Here is a 17007-nt window from a genome sequence, read left to right on the forward strand (position 1 = left end):
GGCAACTCAGTGTTATTTACCACAAACATTTAGAATGTTCTGCGTCGCAAAGCTTCTGGATCTCCACAACAATCCACTTCCAGGTGCTTCCTTACTTCCACCCAGTCACAGTCACGTTTTCTCCCCTCTCACTCCGTACCACAGCTAGCGTCAGGGGTTCGTGTTTCCGTTTCCCCGTGCCTTCCTTCTCGCCAGATGCGTGCGCAACTCCCTGACGCAACCAGAGTATTCCAGACAGATGCCACAATATGCTACTTGTGGAGAGTCATGCAAAATTGTTGCCTTCATACAGGTGGACTTCCATTAAGACTAGCTCCAAATTTTAATTCTGTATCTGTACAAAGAATTTGATGCTTACAATAAGTGCTACTGAACTAAAGACTCGAATTCTTTAAGTGAAAGAGGTTGATTGTTGATTGACAAGTTTCATTTCACATAACGAGGATGTACTGACACGAAAAATTAATTTATAAGTTCTCACTAACCTGAAAACCTACCATCCCTTTTATCTTAGGGTGAACTTTTCCAACCCAACTTCAGTTCCAGGAATCTCACCCTGCTTCTAAGACCAACATGGAACGAACTTTCCAGCCCAATGTTTGTAAAAGAATTTTTTTACAATTTAAATAGCATTTTTCTACACCCCAACTCTGGCTACTAGCAACAGGCATCTATAATGAACACCGATCAAAATATCCCTCATTTATCATGAAAAACAACTGAATAAACCGCAGGGGACTATAGTGGACTTTATGTTGTCAGCAAACAGCTGGATACATTAAGAAGATTGAAATAGCATTTTTGTAATGTTTAGGCATTTTTGCACTTTTAGTGCTGGCCTAGATCATATATACCCAGATTGCTCAGCCTTATAGGCTTTGAAGGTAACAACTTTTGTCAGTTTTACTATGCTGCCATTTAGTTGTTACATAAGGAGTCACATCATAACTCCCATTTGAATTGCATTAGCGACTGTACTGCCATCTCGTGTTCATTTACAGCGGACGAGTGGCGATCCTGGCAGTTGTTTTCTTCAAAGTACTACCAATTTTAACATAGGGATGAGCAATCCGTTATATATGTGATCTGGGGTGCTGGTAACTTTATTTTAAATATATGCAAAATACTAAACATAGTCTTTAGGCGTTTATAGCAGTTTATGGTTCATTTATGCAATTTAGGTCTTATAGATCAGTCTTCATTCTTTCACTTACATAAGTATAACAACATGTTTTTATAAATACACCATAGATATTAATTTCTTAGCATCCAAAGATAGAGTTACGTCAGTGCAATGCGATAATCTGTCCATTTCATCCTAGTAACCCTCAAATAGTAGCATTAATTAACATTAAAATGATGTGTCTAAAGCTAGTTGGTAGACTTCGTACCAGAAGGAACAGTACATGAAGATGGATGAATGAAGAAGAGAAATTGGATAATTTTGTGACAAAATGATGTAGGACTGCAAAGGAAAAGAGCTCGAGTTGGTGATGAAGATGATAACAATTACTGTTTGTACAAGCATTTTCTTCAAAAGCATTGTGAATCCGCGTCTATCAGTGGGGTTATTCTACAGGCTCAATTAATTTATGTCTTCTTGGTGGTAATGATTCATTCAAGGCTTCAAATGGGTGGCTTTCGAGACTGAAAATTCGACATGTAAGTAATATACAGTAAATTGTATTAGAATATTGTAATAAGTAAAGTCATAAATGCAGTTCATAAGAATGTTTAATGAAATCATATTATATTGAGTGAGTAAAAGTTTCATACTGCAGATATGTTACAACGTGGGTGTAAAGCATGTCCCCTGGCCACTGTGTTATAACAGAGTTTTAACGTAAATAAAATTATAATCATAAAGAGTAAAAATCCGTACATTTAATTTAGTTCTCTAATTAAACTGATTTACCAATATTTTAAAAAGAAAACCACCTCAACCCATGTATACACACACATTTTTTCTTTTTACTTGATTATTTAACGACACTGTATCAACTACGAGATTATTTAGCATCGATGGAATTGGTGATAGTGATATATTTGGCGAGATGAGGCCAAGAATATTGATATTAAATTACAAAAATATAATAAATTGAACAGTATAATACAAAGACATTTTAGTAAACAGATGATGACAGACACTAAATTAAGATTACATAACATTACATCGAAAGCTGCTCTCAAATACGAAAGTGAAATTTGGATTTTACCAATATTTTAAAAAGAAAAAAAAAAAAAAAAAAAAAAAGAAAACCATGTATACACACACGTTTTTTCTTTTACTTGGTTATTTTACGATGCTGTATCAACTACGAGGTTATTTAGCGTCGGAATTGGTTATAGCGATATATTTAGTGAGATGAGGCCGAGGATTCGCCATAGATTACCTGACATTTGCTTTACAGTTGGGAAAAACCTCGGAAAAAACCCAACCAGGTAATCGGCCCAAGCAGGAATCGAACCCGTGCTCGAGCGCAACTCCGGATCGCAGGCAAGTGCCGGTGGCTTACACACATGCAAGACAGGCAAATGGACATATTAAAGGATGGAAAAAGGAAGAAAACATGGAAACCATTAATTTTTCGTGTCAAGATTATTAAAAAACTGCACTATATACAGTTTAATATTTCTTATATCATAAATAAAGTGCGAAGAGGTAAAAATTAACAAGCTATAGAAACACGTATGACCCACCTTGAAGTTTCCTTTGCAGATGTAATCATGGAGTTCAGATGTGTTTGTTTCAAGCAAGTATTTTGACAACTTATCATCGACCGTCTTGAAGTTTTTGATGATGAGTGAATCTGAGACAGAGTGAAAAAAAGTGTATAAATAAATTATATCCTGAACATGACACATTTCATTACACATTTTATGATTTTGCAACAGTTCAATTAATTAAAAAGTTTAATTAATTCAACCCCATTTTCATAACTACGAGTAACTTAACATTCGAAAGACATACACAAATTACACAGCAACTAAAGATAGAGAGAGATCTTAGGAGAGAAAGGAATTTCGAAGATAAAATTTGGAAAACAATCAACTAACCTTTGTTGTACAGTCGACAACATTCAGCAACATCAAACGTACATCGTTTTGGAGGAACAAGTTTTATTTGTCCTGTGTTAATTGTACGACAACTTTCAACTAGGTCTTCAATTTCTTCACCATTGGAATCTGTACTTGGAGATGCTGGTTCTCCACCTACTACTTCTTTTATTCCTGTTAGATCGAACACAACCACATTTAAATCAATAACAGATGTTATACAGGCCTCTAAATGTTAAATATACAATGGGAGATACATTTCTTTTCTTAATTTCATTATACATTTGATTTTGGATATATGTCAGTTAAAAAAGAAATGTATTGGATCATCCAATTACCTTCTTATCAGAGCTGCAGCAGGAAGTGCATCGCCGATAAGGCAACACCTACAGCTGGATGGGGAAGTGGGTGGAGTTATCTTACTGGTTTTGACATGACTCTCATGTGACACAGTTAGTGTTGTTTGAACAGTGCAAGCAACTACACATGTAGTCTCCTAAGAATAAATGGCAAATAATAGGCCTAATTATTCTATTTCCCATCAAATGTTTATTTAAAATTCTTATGTCTGTACAGAATCTGCTATGCTGTCAGGATAGAGTGACCAGACTCCTATTTTGTCTGAGCATGTTCCTCCATTCCAAGTCTTTATCCGGGGTCTGGGCAGATTAAAAAAAAAAAAAACAAGAAATGTCCTTTTCGTACTTCGTATGCTTGATATTTTGAAATTATCTGATTTGACGCCTTTCTGAAGCAATTTGCCTGTAGGTGGCAGCAGCATCGACGGAATGATCATAACTCTCTTTGCTCCTATTTGTTATGGTCGTTTTCATTAACTGCAAAATCATTTTCTATTATTAAGTTTTATCATAAGTCATTATCATCATGAACAGGTTCGTTTTAGGTCAAAATGGCCTGTAACAGTGAACCTAGCGAAGATTGTCTTGGTCTTTCCACTGATGTTTTGGTCGTCCTTGATCTCGATATCCTGTTGGAGCGTACTGGAATGCTCATTTTGGGAGTCTAGTTCTTTCCATTCTCCGCAGATGCTGTTTCCATTCTTGTTGGTATCTTGTTATCTCCTCGGTTAAACTGGGTAATCCAAGTTTTTCTCTGATGGCAGTATTCCTTTGGTGGTCTAATCTAGTGACTCCTAACAATGATCGCAAGAAACGCATTTGAGAGTTTCTATTATTTAAAATCCAAATTTCACTTCCGTATTTGAGAGCAGATTTTATGTAATGTTATGTAATCTTAATTTACTGTCTGTCATCATCTGTTTACTAAAATGTCTTTGTATTATACTGTTCAATTTATTATATTTTTGTAATTTAATATCAATATCACTCTTATGTTCTGTAAATACACTTCCTAAATATGAAAAGTCAGACACTTGTTCTATAATTTTGCCATCAATTTCAATTTTCACCCATTGTATATTTTTTCTACACATTGCCACTATTTTGGATTTTGAAGTAGAGATTTTCATATCATATTTGCTAGCGATTTTAAATTTATCATAAGTATGCTGTAATGAAATAGGTGCTGACATAATTTTAAGTATAATATAGGCCTAAGTCTAAATCTAAATAGATATTATCTGCCCTCTTTAATAAATTATAGTCCCCTTGACTTTCACGTATAGCTAACTGTAAAATCATTATTATTACATTTTCATAATTATTTCGTAATAAAGTAGATATTAATCAATCAAATCGAAATGATAGTCATCCAAATCTTGGATTTAAAATGTTGGCATCCTAATCAATCCAAATGAAAAAAAAGAAAATGTAAATTAATGTTAAAAAAATATATAATGAAATTTTAAAAAAGAATATTCTGCGACAAGATGTGGTAACCATCAAAACGATAAAAATTTATTGAAAATAAATAATATACATTGAATATTATAAAGCTGAATAGAGATGGTGACTGACGATGTTCAATGAAGATTTTAAAATGGTTGATGCAATTGTCTGAAGAGTCTTTTCAGGAACCTTTAATTTTCTGAGGATCTCCAATGTAAATTTGGGAATTGTTTCTCGCGCACCAAACTTAAGTCCAATGACATTCCATTCTTGAATATTATATTTATGACTGAGATCATCACAGCATGGAAGATAAATAGTGCGTTTCTCTTCATGTACCTGCTTTGGTTGATCTTAATTAATTTCGAACCTTACAGTGGGGTCAAGAATGAGACGATATAAGCCTAAATCTAAATATCTATTTTTTTTGTCTTTTTTTTTTTCGAACATGTCCTCCTTTTTTAAACTTTGTGTCCTCTTCTTTATCAATGCGAATCTGGTCACCCTATGTAAGGAGATTATTTCAACAGAAATTTCCAGGTGATCATGTTCCAAGTCGTGATATGATTCATAAAGTAGTTAATAAATTTCGGGAAATTGGAAGTGTTCAAGATAAGAAGCGAAGAAAGTGATGTACAGTGCTCACAAAAGGAACTCTTGATGACATTGGACAATGCCTGAAAAATTCCCCTAAGAAATCTCCTAAGCAGATGTCAGAAATGTGGAAAATGGAGGCAGGCAGTTCCAACATCTCCTTGCCCGACATGGGTGAGTACATAAATTTTAAAGTACATTAGAATTTATTAGGCAGTATAACAAGTAAACGCTGGACCACAGACTCATGTATTGCCTGGCTCATGGAAAGTGATACCTTATCAGCCAGCACAATCCCTGCCATAGCTCTGGTCACACGATAATTGGATGACCCAGTATTATTCTTTTGGAAGCTCCAATGATTTTCCAATTGATTTAATGTTAAATATATTTTGTCAGGTAAAAGATCGAACAACCAGAGACAATCAAGGGTGGATATTTATATTTCAAAACTTTCCTTGCAAGCTCCATATTGTCGAATTCTATTGCTTCTATTTGTATGTTTGAGGCACCATTATTAAACGGAGATATATACAGTAGCATGGAGTATAATTTCCTACTTCAGATCTCTGCAATAGAAATAAGTAGAATCAATTGCATGTGCAAACCAGTTAATAATAGTTGCTGACAGAGAACTTAAACAATGACACTTTCCATTCTGCATTTATTGCTATTCAATGCACTTAAGACTACAATCAAATCAAATGTTCTTAGCTATAACGAGTTTAATTCGGTAACAAGTACTTGAAAAGAAAGCATTTATGAACTATTAATTTCTAATTACCAATCACAGAAAAAATTGGAATGAAACTGTAAGATTTAAAATGCCATAGCAAGATTGATGGAAAACCATTTGGCAGCATTTCATTTTGCACAGTGCTGAATGACCTCTATCCATCCCTTTAAAATGTAAGTACAGTACGATTATTTAGTCCTGACAGTTGCCGGAGATGGGTCAGGCGAGTCCATTTAGTTAAGCCAAGGGGTGTTTGGGTTAGTCACTCACTTGTCTTCGGAGCGATCGGATGTCATGAGTGCGGTAAAGCAGTAGGTTTCTAGTACAATTAAGCTGTACTGCATTCCTTTACCGATCACTCACCCTTATCTCTACTCTGGAGCTCTCCCTACTACTCCTATTACTTCCCTCTTTAGCACCGCTGAGCTGTCAGGACTAAAAAAATCGGTCTGTAAATAAATAATAAGCAAACAAATAAATAACTTACACTTCGGAAAACATATTAGTGTCTTTCATGTGTTAAATTTTATATTACCTTGTTAACATGTTTCGGCCTGCTATTGGCCATCTTCAGAACTGGTTGTTGCTGGTCTTGGCACCTTTTGTTTTGTATCCTGTGGGAGTATGTTTGTGTAGTGTAATGTGGAGTCAAAGAGAGTGTGTGTTCTGAAATTGAGTTGTGTGTTGAGAATTTCATTTGGATGTGTTTTTGTGTGTCTGTATATTTCGTATTGTTCTAGTGTGTTTAGCTTCTGGCTTTTTGGTTGGATGTGTAGAATTTCCATGTCTATCCAATTTCAGAACACACACACTCTTTGATTCCACATTACACTACACAAACACACCCCCATAGGACACAAAACAAAAGGCGCCAAGACCAGCAACAACCAGTTCTGAAGATGGCCAATTGCAGGCCGAAACATGTTAACAAGGTAATATAAAATTTAACACGTGAAAGACACTAATACGTTTTCCGAAGTGATATAGTGTTAAAAGTTGTGTAATCAAGATATATAAAATAAATACAACCCATAAATAAAATAAAGTAATATAACAGAGTTCAAGGAAAAATTCGGCAGTGAGTTAGTTCACATTTCAACAGGTTCCCAGCTTTGTGGACAAATACTCTCGTGGTCCAGTGGCTAGAGTGCTGGACTCATCCTGTGGACCTAGGTTCGATTTCCGGCATATTCCGATTTATGACATGTGTTGGTCAAGCACATTGTTCAGGGGTTTTGATTCTCTGTTGCATTCCAACAAATCAAATCTCCATTATCTCACCTTATCATGGGTTTAGCGTAAACCACACAACTGCCTTCATATGGTTGAATGGACAGTGAAGTACCTACTTGTACACCATTAGAAGAAAAGAAAGACCAGATCTTTATAAGAATTATTAATTCACCAAGTGGAAACTAAGGAAGACACATCTAAAAAGTAAAACAATGTATAATGTATACATAAACTTACCATGGCTAATTAGTTCCTTCGCCTGACAAATCTGGAAGTCAAACTCTTCATCTCTCCTCCGTTGTGAGAGAGTAGCTTCTGGATCAAGTTTTATTGCTATCTCCTAAAAGGTCATACATCCACTTGCATTTGTCATTTCACAATAGTATTCACTGTTATAAACTCTGCTATTAAACAAAGTCTTCCAGTATGATAGGCCTATTTTCAACAATATTTACATTACAGATAACTGAATTAAATGTGTATAGTTGTTTCACAGAAGTTACAATTAAAATCGGATGCAATTACATTAAGTACACTTCTATTTCATTACACATACTTATTATGAAGCAAATAATAATAATAATAATAATAATAATAATAATAATAATAATAATAATAATAATAATAATAATGGCTTTATTTAACCTGGCAGAGTTAAGACCGTAAGGCCTTCTCTTACACTCAACCAGGATTAAAACTTGCTTACATAGTTGAACATACAACTGGATCGGAATTAAGTAATTACATACTGATACGATTTAGGTACATAATGAGATCAAAAGAGGTAATACATAAAAATTTACCTCATAAAATAAATTATCTACTATAAATTATTAAGAAAATGTTTGTCAGATAATCCATGCTAATGAGTAATGATAGTACCAGTAAGTCATTTTGGCAAAATTTCCCTTTTCCTTTCAGTAGAATTTTTACTTTCATGCCTACACATCACAACTTAATACTTGAATCCATTGTACTGTTGTCGCACCATGAGATGGCAGAGAAATGTTCTAAAAGGGGAAAAAGGGGAAGCCATGGCGCATGCTCATAGTATTCTTCATTGTAGTATTCCAAGGCTTCTCCCCTGCCCTGCCTAGAATATTTCTCTGCCACCTCATGGCGCTACAACAGTAATTAGCAGTAGGAAAAACCAGAGGCAGTATGCTACCCCAAAATTTTCCCTTGGCATATCTTGATTTAAAAAAGGCATACCCTCTCCCTTACAAGATACATGTACATGATATATACAATAAATTGTTATGCAAGACATACGACAAGCCTACACTAACTCAACATAACTTAACCTGTCACAGATTCCCACACCGGAGAACTTAGAAAAATTCAAGTTGGAAGTTTCAGTGTCATGTGCTATAGAAAAACTAAGTTTGATCTTCTCAGTAGGCCTAAATAGTGTCGGTGTAACAAAAAAATGCCTTTTACAATTATAAAGCGGAAATGCACACTACAGTGCATATAAATATCCTTTACAATTAAAAAGAATGTTTGGTAAAATGTGTTCATACACATTCAATTTAAAGAATACCCCAAATTACCTTTAGTTTAGTTCTGAAAGGCGAAAATATCTCTGGCAGACAAATGTCATCATCTGAGTCACTCATTAGATCGGCCCTTGTTAATTACTCCAAGGGGAGTCCCTTATTAATTATCCCTTTTAAAATGGAGGAGGGAATTAAATCAAATAATTTACTACTAGCCCTGATCACGGCTATTACTTACTACTGCTACTACTTATAGTAGTAATAAGCTATTTGATTAAAGGAAATATCGCTGTAAATTAAGGTTAACTTTTGTAGTCATCTACACAAGGACACTCCGCTGCTTAATATTAATTCAAGTTCTAGAAACGTAGAAAGTCACACGCAACCTGTTACTGTTTATTTTTACATGTCATTCGCGCCACTTTTGAGTAAACTATCTACATAAAACGATCGCAAATTCTCAACAATCCGCCATGAAATTCATGTAGTGACATGTTACTAGAGATGGGTAAAAAATAACACAACAGTTATTTTGGAACTGTTCCGGTCTCGGAACTGTTGCAAAAATGAACAGTAGGTCGGGACCTCCTGTTCCGAAATAACAGTGTTCCGACTCCGAGCTGCTCACTTGCCCAGCTGTTGCGGGCTCGCAGTACCGCGTTGCACAAGGTATGTTCCGACTCCGAGATAACAGTCGGAACGTCGGAGCTTGTTCCGATGAACCGACAGCTGCAGTTACACTGTTCTCGTTGTTCTTTATGTTATACTTGGAACTTCGTTGGATGAAGTTGGTACTTGAAACTCTCACGTGGTTGGAGGGGGGCGCATGGAAATTGAAATCCTTGCGGTGGCGCGAACTTTAATATCAACATTTGTAAGACTGGCCAATCATCTGTAATGTTATAGTAAGTATTTAATAATCTGTAATATTCATTCCCGCTTTATGGTTTATTTCACCATTAGTTGACTAATTCTGTTTTATAAACATTCTACAAAGTCATAAAGTACGCATACTATTATTAATTCATTGATCAGCTGATTCTATACAAAGGTTAAAGTCGTAAATGGTAATGAGTGGTTTAGTTACAATGTCTGTATGCCGTTTGTTGAGGTTAAGTCTGACAAGCACAAGTTTTTGTGCTGTCTTCTCTGTTATCAAAGAACGACAAAAATGTTGTAGCATTATTTGTTGGAAACTACCCATATAAGTACTGATTTGGAGAGCGAGGTTTAATGCGAAGTTTAAATTACACTTTGGTAAAGATGCGATTCCAACATTTTACTAACCCACTGCGGGGTTTCCAGGTTTCAGTACTGCCAATATATATCTTTTTTATTTATGAAATTGTAATATTTATTATTATTATTATTATATTATTATTATTATTATTATTATTATTATTATTATTATTATTATTATAACTGCATTAAGAAAAGTAAAAATAAAAATTAATGATTTGTTTTTTTTTATTATGTAATAGGGAGAAGAGAAATTACATACCATATGTTTTAAATGTTATGTTATTTTTTTTAGTTGGCTACCATGTCTTTATAACTTTATGTACGAAAACAAAGTATTGTATTCTGTCCTTGTAGTCAACAGCTGTTTAATTACTAACATTAAGCTTTTGAGTTCTGTCCGCATGCACAGCAATTTTCCAAAATCGATTCGAATGTGCATTGCAGTGCCATCTATAGATAAGAATGTGTACTATGTCATGCCTATGAGTGCTCCAGTGTGCACAGCATGGTGAAGAGGGAGGGTACTGTACCGTTCGTTTGAACGACTCAACGACTCCGACTCATCACCACTGGTGACTGTTATTTCGGAACTGTTATTTGGAACATAGTATTTTTTCGGAACCGGAACAGTCGGAACTGTTCCGGGAAAAGAACAACTTCGCCCATCACTACATGTTACATCGATAACTTCACGTTATAATATCGATATTTTACTCAAAACGATCTTCCATGTTCCAACACCGAATACTGCTAATCGAATTAAATTGAATTCGCACTCGCAAATGATCGAGTTCACTTCGGCGCCATATACGATTTACAATTTATAAGTGTCATGCGAAACAGACTACTGGGTGTTCATTTCAATGTGTGTCATGACGTCACTGTTGTTGGGTCACCGATTTGAAGCGAGTTTCAGCTTATATGTTAGAGAAGTTGCCTATTATTTAAGGCGTTCTTCAATCTGAACTTGAGAACGTGTACGGTATAACTTGAACGTCGTAGCAACAGATGGCGGTCTGTACAGTCTGTGTGCTACCATAACCTCTTTCGAACTGCGTTTTGCGCCGGCAAGTCGTACGCAGGGTATTTGTTATCATCGGTTGCGTACGGTAACATTCCACAACACAAATCAAATGCTCCGTGTCCATGTTGACCGTCGAAGTTAATGTCAACAAATACGTAAGTAATCGTCTTAACCCTCTCCCCATATCCCGACAGTACGTATTTCCAAACAGTTCACATTCCTGCCACTACCGGCGTTATCGTACGTATCGGTACGTACTCTTCAGAATGAACGCCGTACTTGCTAGGCAACTTCTCTACCTCTACCTCTGCGGAAGTGTAGGAAGATTGAATTCTCTAGGCTCATCAGCTAGCCACATGACGGCATACAGCGAGCCATGACACATTTTGAACTGAACACCCAGTACAGTACGAGTATTTAGTCCTGACAGTCGCCGACAATGTGCGCCTGGGTCAGGCGAGTCCATTAAGTTACGCCAAGGGATATTCAGGTTAGTCAGTCGCTTGCATTCAGAGCGATCGGATGTCACGCATGTGGTAGAGCATTGTGTTTCCAGTACAGTTAAGCTGTACTAGTGCATTTCTTTACTGACGCCTCCCTACTATCTCTACTCCGGAATTCTCCCAACTACTCATATTACTTCCCCTCTTTCGTGTTGCTGAGCTGTCAGGACTAAATAATCGGTCTGTACGTAGGTAATAATTAGTATTCTGAAACTTCACAATTAGGAACTGATATTAAAGTTGTAACAAAAGTTAGAAAATAACTTGATGTTAATAAGGCACTTACTGTGTGCGATTAATATTTGACACAATGCTAATTTATTTGACTATGATGCTAATGTCTAAAGGCATACATAGTTTTTGTTGTCTATCAGTTTTCCATGTACACAGTTGCAGACATGAGTAAGAAAACTTGCTTGGCTGGAAAAACCATTGAAATCTTGTCACCCAAAGTAATTATTATTATTATTATTATTATTATTATTATTAGTAGTAGTAGTAGTAGTAGTAGAGTAGTAGTACGTAATAGCCCATTATTTAGCCTTATTAGGTTCATATTCTAGCTATAGAAATTATAATCAAGGCACCTAATAACTGTAATATTGTAAGTGGAGCAAAAAAAAATATATCCCACCATTGGTCGGAAAAGATACAATTACCCTTTCAAAATAGTCTTCTTCCGATTGCACACATTTCTCCCAGTACACCACCATTGTTGGAAACATTTCTAGAAGAATTCTTTGGAATGAAGTACAACCAGGCAATTGCATTCTACATAATATCTTCTCGTGATTCAAATCGGGCTCCTTTTACAAAGGAATTTTCAGCTTTGGGAACAGACAAAAAAACAAAACAAAAAACAAACAGAAGGAACCATGTTGTGAGACTAAAGGGCTTGACGAACCTGAGAAATCTTGTGTTCGACCAAGAAAATGTGAATCAGTTGCTCTGTCATTAGCAGCTTCAATACCGGTACAAATTTCGCAGACACTCTTCACATGGTCAGTTCCTCTCTCAAAATGGAATGTATCGAACCAGCGCTTATACCCACCTCATCTGCAAATACTTGGATGGTAACGCAATGGTCCTACATGACCAAAGTCTGCAACCACTTATCATTTCGGCTTTTTAAGGGTCTATCAGAACGTGGTTCGCTCTCCACCAAGGTGTGGTCATATTTGGATTAGTTGTATAATTCCTTTATTTGTGTGATGCCCAATGCATTGTCGCCAGAGGCATGCTGAATCTTCCAAATGGTTTCCACTTGGGTATTAACAAGCTTTTCTGTAAAACTGAGTGCAATACCGTTGCTCAAGTCGTTCTGTAATTTCATTGAAAGTGAAAACCTGACGGATGTTCACTACATACACTCACTCACAGGCTGACTGCCAGTGACTGAAGCTCTCTGTTGGCAGAAAAAAATTCACGCATATGTATGAAGGTGCCCTATACATTCACACCAGAGGCATCTCCTGTGCTTCATTTGTTTCTGTGCGATAAAACATGGTCGAATTCTTTTTGAACAGGCTGTGTGTGTGTGTGTGTGTGTGCGTGCGTGTGTGTGTGTGTGTGTGCGCGCGCGCGCGCGCGTGTGTGTACACAGTTATAAGACATACGGGGTATTAATGAACACCACACATTACCAATCACAAACACACCCCCAAAACTACCTACACATCCTCCCACAGTCACCCAGCAAGAATAACTCAGAAGAATGCACAAAACCTCACTAGAAAGTTTGATGAAGGTGGAAATGATGCTGAAACTAGTCACAAAGATATAGAATCTTCTAAGTCTCAATAGTTAACACAGTACATTATTAAATGACGTTAATTTAACAAATTCGAATGTAATTATTATAGAATTTTTTAGCCTACATTTTTCACTGTCTTCCTCAAATTAGTCTCCACTGGTTTCAATGTACTTGTCACAGTGTTTCTGCCATAGAAGCCATGTTTTGATAGGTCCTCCAGGATTGCTTCAGCAGATTTCACAACTTCTTAAGACTGAAGGAGAATCCCACAAAGGTGTTTCTTGAACTTTGGAAACAGAAATATATATATATTTTATCACCAGATGCCAAGTCCGTACTGTAGGGAGGTTGAGGGAGACCATTATTTAGTGAGACACTCCATGACTGCCTTTGCAATGTGAGGCAGTGCATTTCCTGTTGTATTGAGATGTGGTCGTTTTTACCAGACATGATTTTTCTACATCTTCAGTACACTTTTATACTAACCATAAGGTCCACACCTGTGGAGTAACGGCTAGCGCGTCTGGCCGTGAAACCAGGTGGCCCAGGTTCGAATCCCGGTCGGTGCAAGTTACCTGGTTGAGATTTTTTCCAGGGTTTTCCCTCAACCCAATACGAGCAAATGCTGGGTAACTTTCAGTGCTGGACCCCGGACTCATTTCACCGGCATTATCACCTTCATTTCATTCAGACGCTAAATAACCTAGATGTTGATACAGCGTCGTAAAATAACCCAATAAAATTTAAAAAAAAAACTAACCATAAGTTGTCCTATCATAGTTATGTGTACTGGTACTGTACAACATGCTGATAAACCTTTCCTTGAATGTGAATAAATAAGATGGCCAGCCATGATTTTTCTGCAGATTCCATTACTTTGGCGTTCTTTGTTGTTTGTGATGACGAAAATTTTTCACACATAGGATAGCACAAAGCTATTATGCTCTCAGAGTCAATATGATGCAACTAAGTCTCATCTACAGTTATGATCTGGGGAAAAAAATCCTTTCTCCTCTTACATCCTTTCGAGATCCACTCAACCCTGCATGTGAACCTCCTGTCGTTCAGGAGTTTAAGCAGTGTTGGAACCCATTATGCATTAGCATGTATCATGTGCAGTTTTCCTGTTACCAGTGAATGACAGCACCTAATGAAATGTTCAGGATCTCTGACAGATATTTTATTATTCGTCTATCTTCCCTCACCACTGCAGCAGCAGTGTTAATGTTCATGTCTGTGAGAGCTGTCATTGGGACCCCAGAAATCATTTCTTTTGAAGATGACTGCCTTCTATCTTTGGACATTTTGCGAAATCTACAAGCAGTACTATAGAATAGAACAGACTTACCACAAGCATGCTTTAGCATTTCGTACGCCCCAGTACACGATTTTTTAAAGACACAAGCAACATTTCAGAGTAGCGCATTGTTCCTCAAGAGTTAACTCCATTGTGTCATAGTTGAAACCCCTATCACATAATTATATGCGATATGGGGCGAAACTGAGAATGTCTCAACTTGATCATCTGTTGCAGGTTAAAACAGGAAATAAAATGTATGATATCATTATTACGTAATAACAGATGAGGCGTTATATTTACCATATAACACAAATTTAAATTTTAAATTCAAAACTGTGCAAACGAAAAAATCTTGGTCATTCACCACTGACCAGGTTACATACAAAATCAAAATGAAAAATAATTTTCTACGACAGACAAAATACAATATCTAACAGTAAGTATGCTTAATTTATATTGCAGAATGGAAGAATTTTAAACTTCAAATCCGAGGGTGAAGTGAAAGGCGTAAGTGGTTTTGCTGGAGATATCTGGGAGAATATGGCTAAAGCTTTGAATTTTTCGTAAGTAAAAGAAAGGCAGTTTTATACTATTGATAATATGTTAATTATGGTTTTCATTGTTATTATTATTATTTTAAAACACATTTCAAATAAGTTATTTATAAGAATACTTCGTTAGACATAGAGGAGAGGGGAGAAAAAGAAGAATGACAGCATTATCAAAAGAGAGGATTACCTCTAGCTCAGGATTCTCACATTGTGGTACGCGGAAGTTTGGTAGGTGGTATGTCTTTAAATTTGTAAAAATAACCAATTGCTTCATTTAAAAGTGCGCAATAAATACTCGCCTGTCAGTATGCAATTAGTTTCTAATGTTGACGATAGTAATGAATGATTTTTTCGGCAACTGTTTTTTCATAACTTCCAAAAATAAATGTCGATCGATATTTGCAAAGTTTTCTGAGGAAAATTATATTCGTCTCAGTCCTGAAGTGGTAGCTGAAATACAGGAGCACTGAGATCTTAGTTCGGGACTTCGGTAAAAAATAACCAAATTTTCTTACTGATGAACTATTAACTTATTTAAATTAAGTAAATAACGACTTCACTGTGTTAACATTTTAAATTATGGTGTTATTTTCTGATGCAGATGATAATTAACCTTGCACTTAATACAAAATGCATAGTATGTTTTTTTATTATAATGTATTCCATTGCCCCCTTCAATCTACACAGTTGTATCATTTCCACTCTATATATATCCTCAGTCTGGTTATAAATTCGTATTCTCACTGTACAGGATTTTCCACTCTGAAATCAAAATGTTTATATTTGACATTTTGATTCTGAGTAACTTAGCCTTGCCAGGATTAAACTTCACGAGCTGCCACTGGTTATACATCCATGAGCAAGCAACAAAAGCTCGATCAGTATCTGCTACTAATAACACATATCTCTTGATTCAATCAGGTTAAATGGGAGGCAAGTGGAAAAATCTGGCGTGAGATTTATTCAACAGAAGGACAGTTGGAGCGGTCTTCAGAAAGATCTGGAGCAAGGGCACATCGATGTCATCCCATTTCTGGAAGTGGAGAGTAGCATACCAAATAATACAGATTTCACTCAGCCCTTCTACATGTCAGGGTATTATATTCAATTTTTGTTAAAATTCTTATCATAACTTACTCTGCTCAGATGTACAGACTGATACACTCACTGTGTAATTGAAGGGTTCAGAGCCATAGAGGGAAAAACGGAAAAAGCAAGGGTTAAAGTTAAGTGAATACCATAGTTTAATGTATATTGACATATCATTTAGTTTTAATGTGCATATATTATTATATTATTACGATGTACCGAAGTACATATGATATTTCCGTATGGACATTGTGCCACTGTCATACATCTATGACACAATGCATGAGGGTAGGCAACTAGAGGGAACCCAAGAGTTGGAACTTTAACTGAGAGGATTCAATCCGACATCGGGATGGGAATCCGGTGTGGCTTAGTGGATAGAGTGTCAGCATGTAGAGCTGAAAACCTGGGTTCAAATCCCGGTGCCGGAGAGAATTTTTCTCTGTTCCACTCATCCTTCATCATATGATGACGCAGAATTTCTGCACAGAAATATCATATGTACTTCGGTACATCGTAATAATAGGCCTATATGATATGCAAAAAATAATCACTTAGTATTTTAAGACGGCGCTTACTCCGTCGGATCCCGGCCACTTAGTCACTCATAAGGAGTGC

At 36.2% G+C, this 17007-nt stretch overlaps 2 protein-coding genes across 5 annotated transcripts in view; one reads left to right on the plus strand and one right to left on the minus strand.

The window, feature by feature from the left end:
• LOC138694299 (DNA polymerase lambda-like) overlaps positions 1-9441 on the minus strand; it is a 47086-nt gene extending 37645 nt beyond the window's left edge. For 2 of the 4 annotated variants that reach the window (XM_069817881.1, XM_069817880.1), the window contains exons 1-4: positions 8982-9441; positions 7666-7768; positions 3058-3231; positions 2701-2810 (exon numbers count right to left, since the gene is read on the minus strand). In XM_069817881.1, coding sequence (XP_069673982.1) covers positions 2701-2810; positions 3058-3231; positions 7666-7768; positions 8982-9047 — 453 coding nt within the window. In that variant the 5' untranslated portion in view covers positions 9048-9441. The remainder of the gene's footprint in view (positions 1-2700; positions 2811-3057; positions 3232-7665; positions 7769-8981) is intronic. The other 2 variants (XM_069817878.1, XM_069817877.1) reach the window with 2 other exon arrangements.
• A 1404-nt stretch (positions 9442-10845) lies between these two features.
• Positions 10846-17007, plus strand: part of LOC138695171 (glutamate receptor ionotropic, delta-1-like) — a 51359-nt gene continuing 45197 nt past the window's right edge. The window contains exons 1-3 of the mRNA XM_069819630.1: positions 10846-11348; positions 15212-15312; positions 16222-16395. Coding sequence (XP_069675731.1) covers positions 11316-11348; positions 15212-15312; positions 16222-16395 — 308 coding nt within the window. The 5' untranslated portion in view covers positions 10846-11315. The remainder of the gene's footprint in view (positions 11349-15211; positions 15313-16221; positions 16396-17007) is intronic.

The sequence above is a fragment of the Periplaneta americana genome, chromosome 2 (assembly GCF_040183065.1).
Source record: "Periplaneta americana isolate PAMFEO1 chromosome 2, P.americana_PAMFEO1_priV1, whole genome shotgun sequence".
Taxonomy (NCBI): Eukaryota; Metazoa; Arthropoda; class Insecta; order Blattodea; family Blattidae; genus Periplaneta; species Periplaneta americana.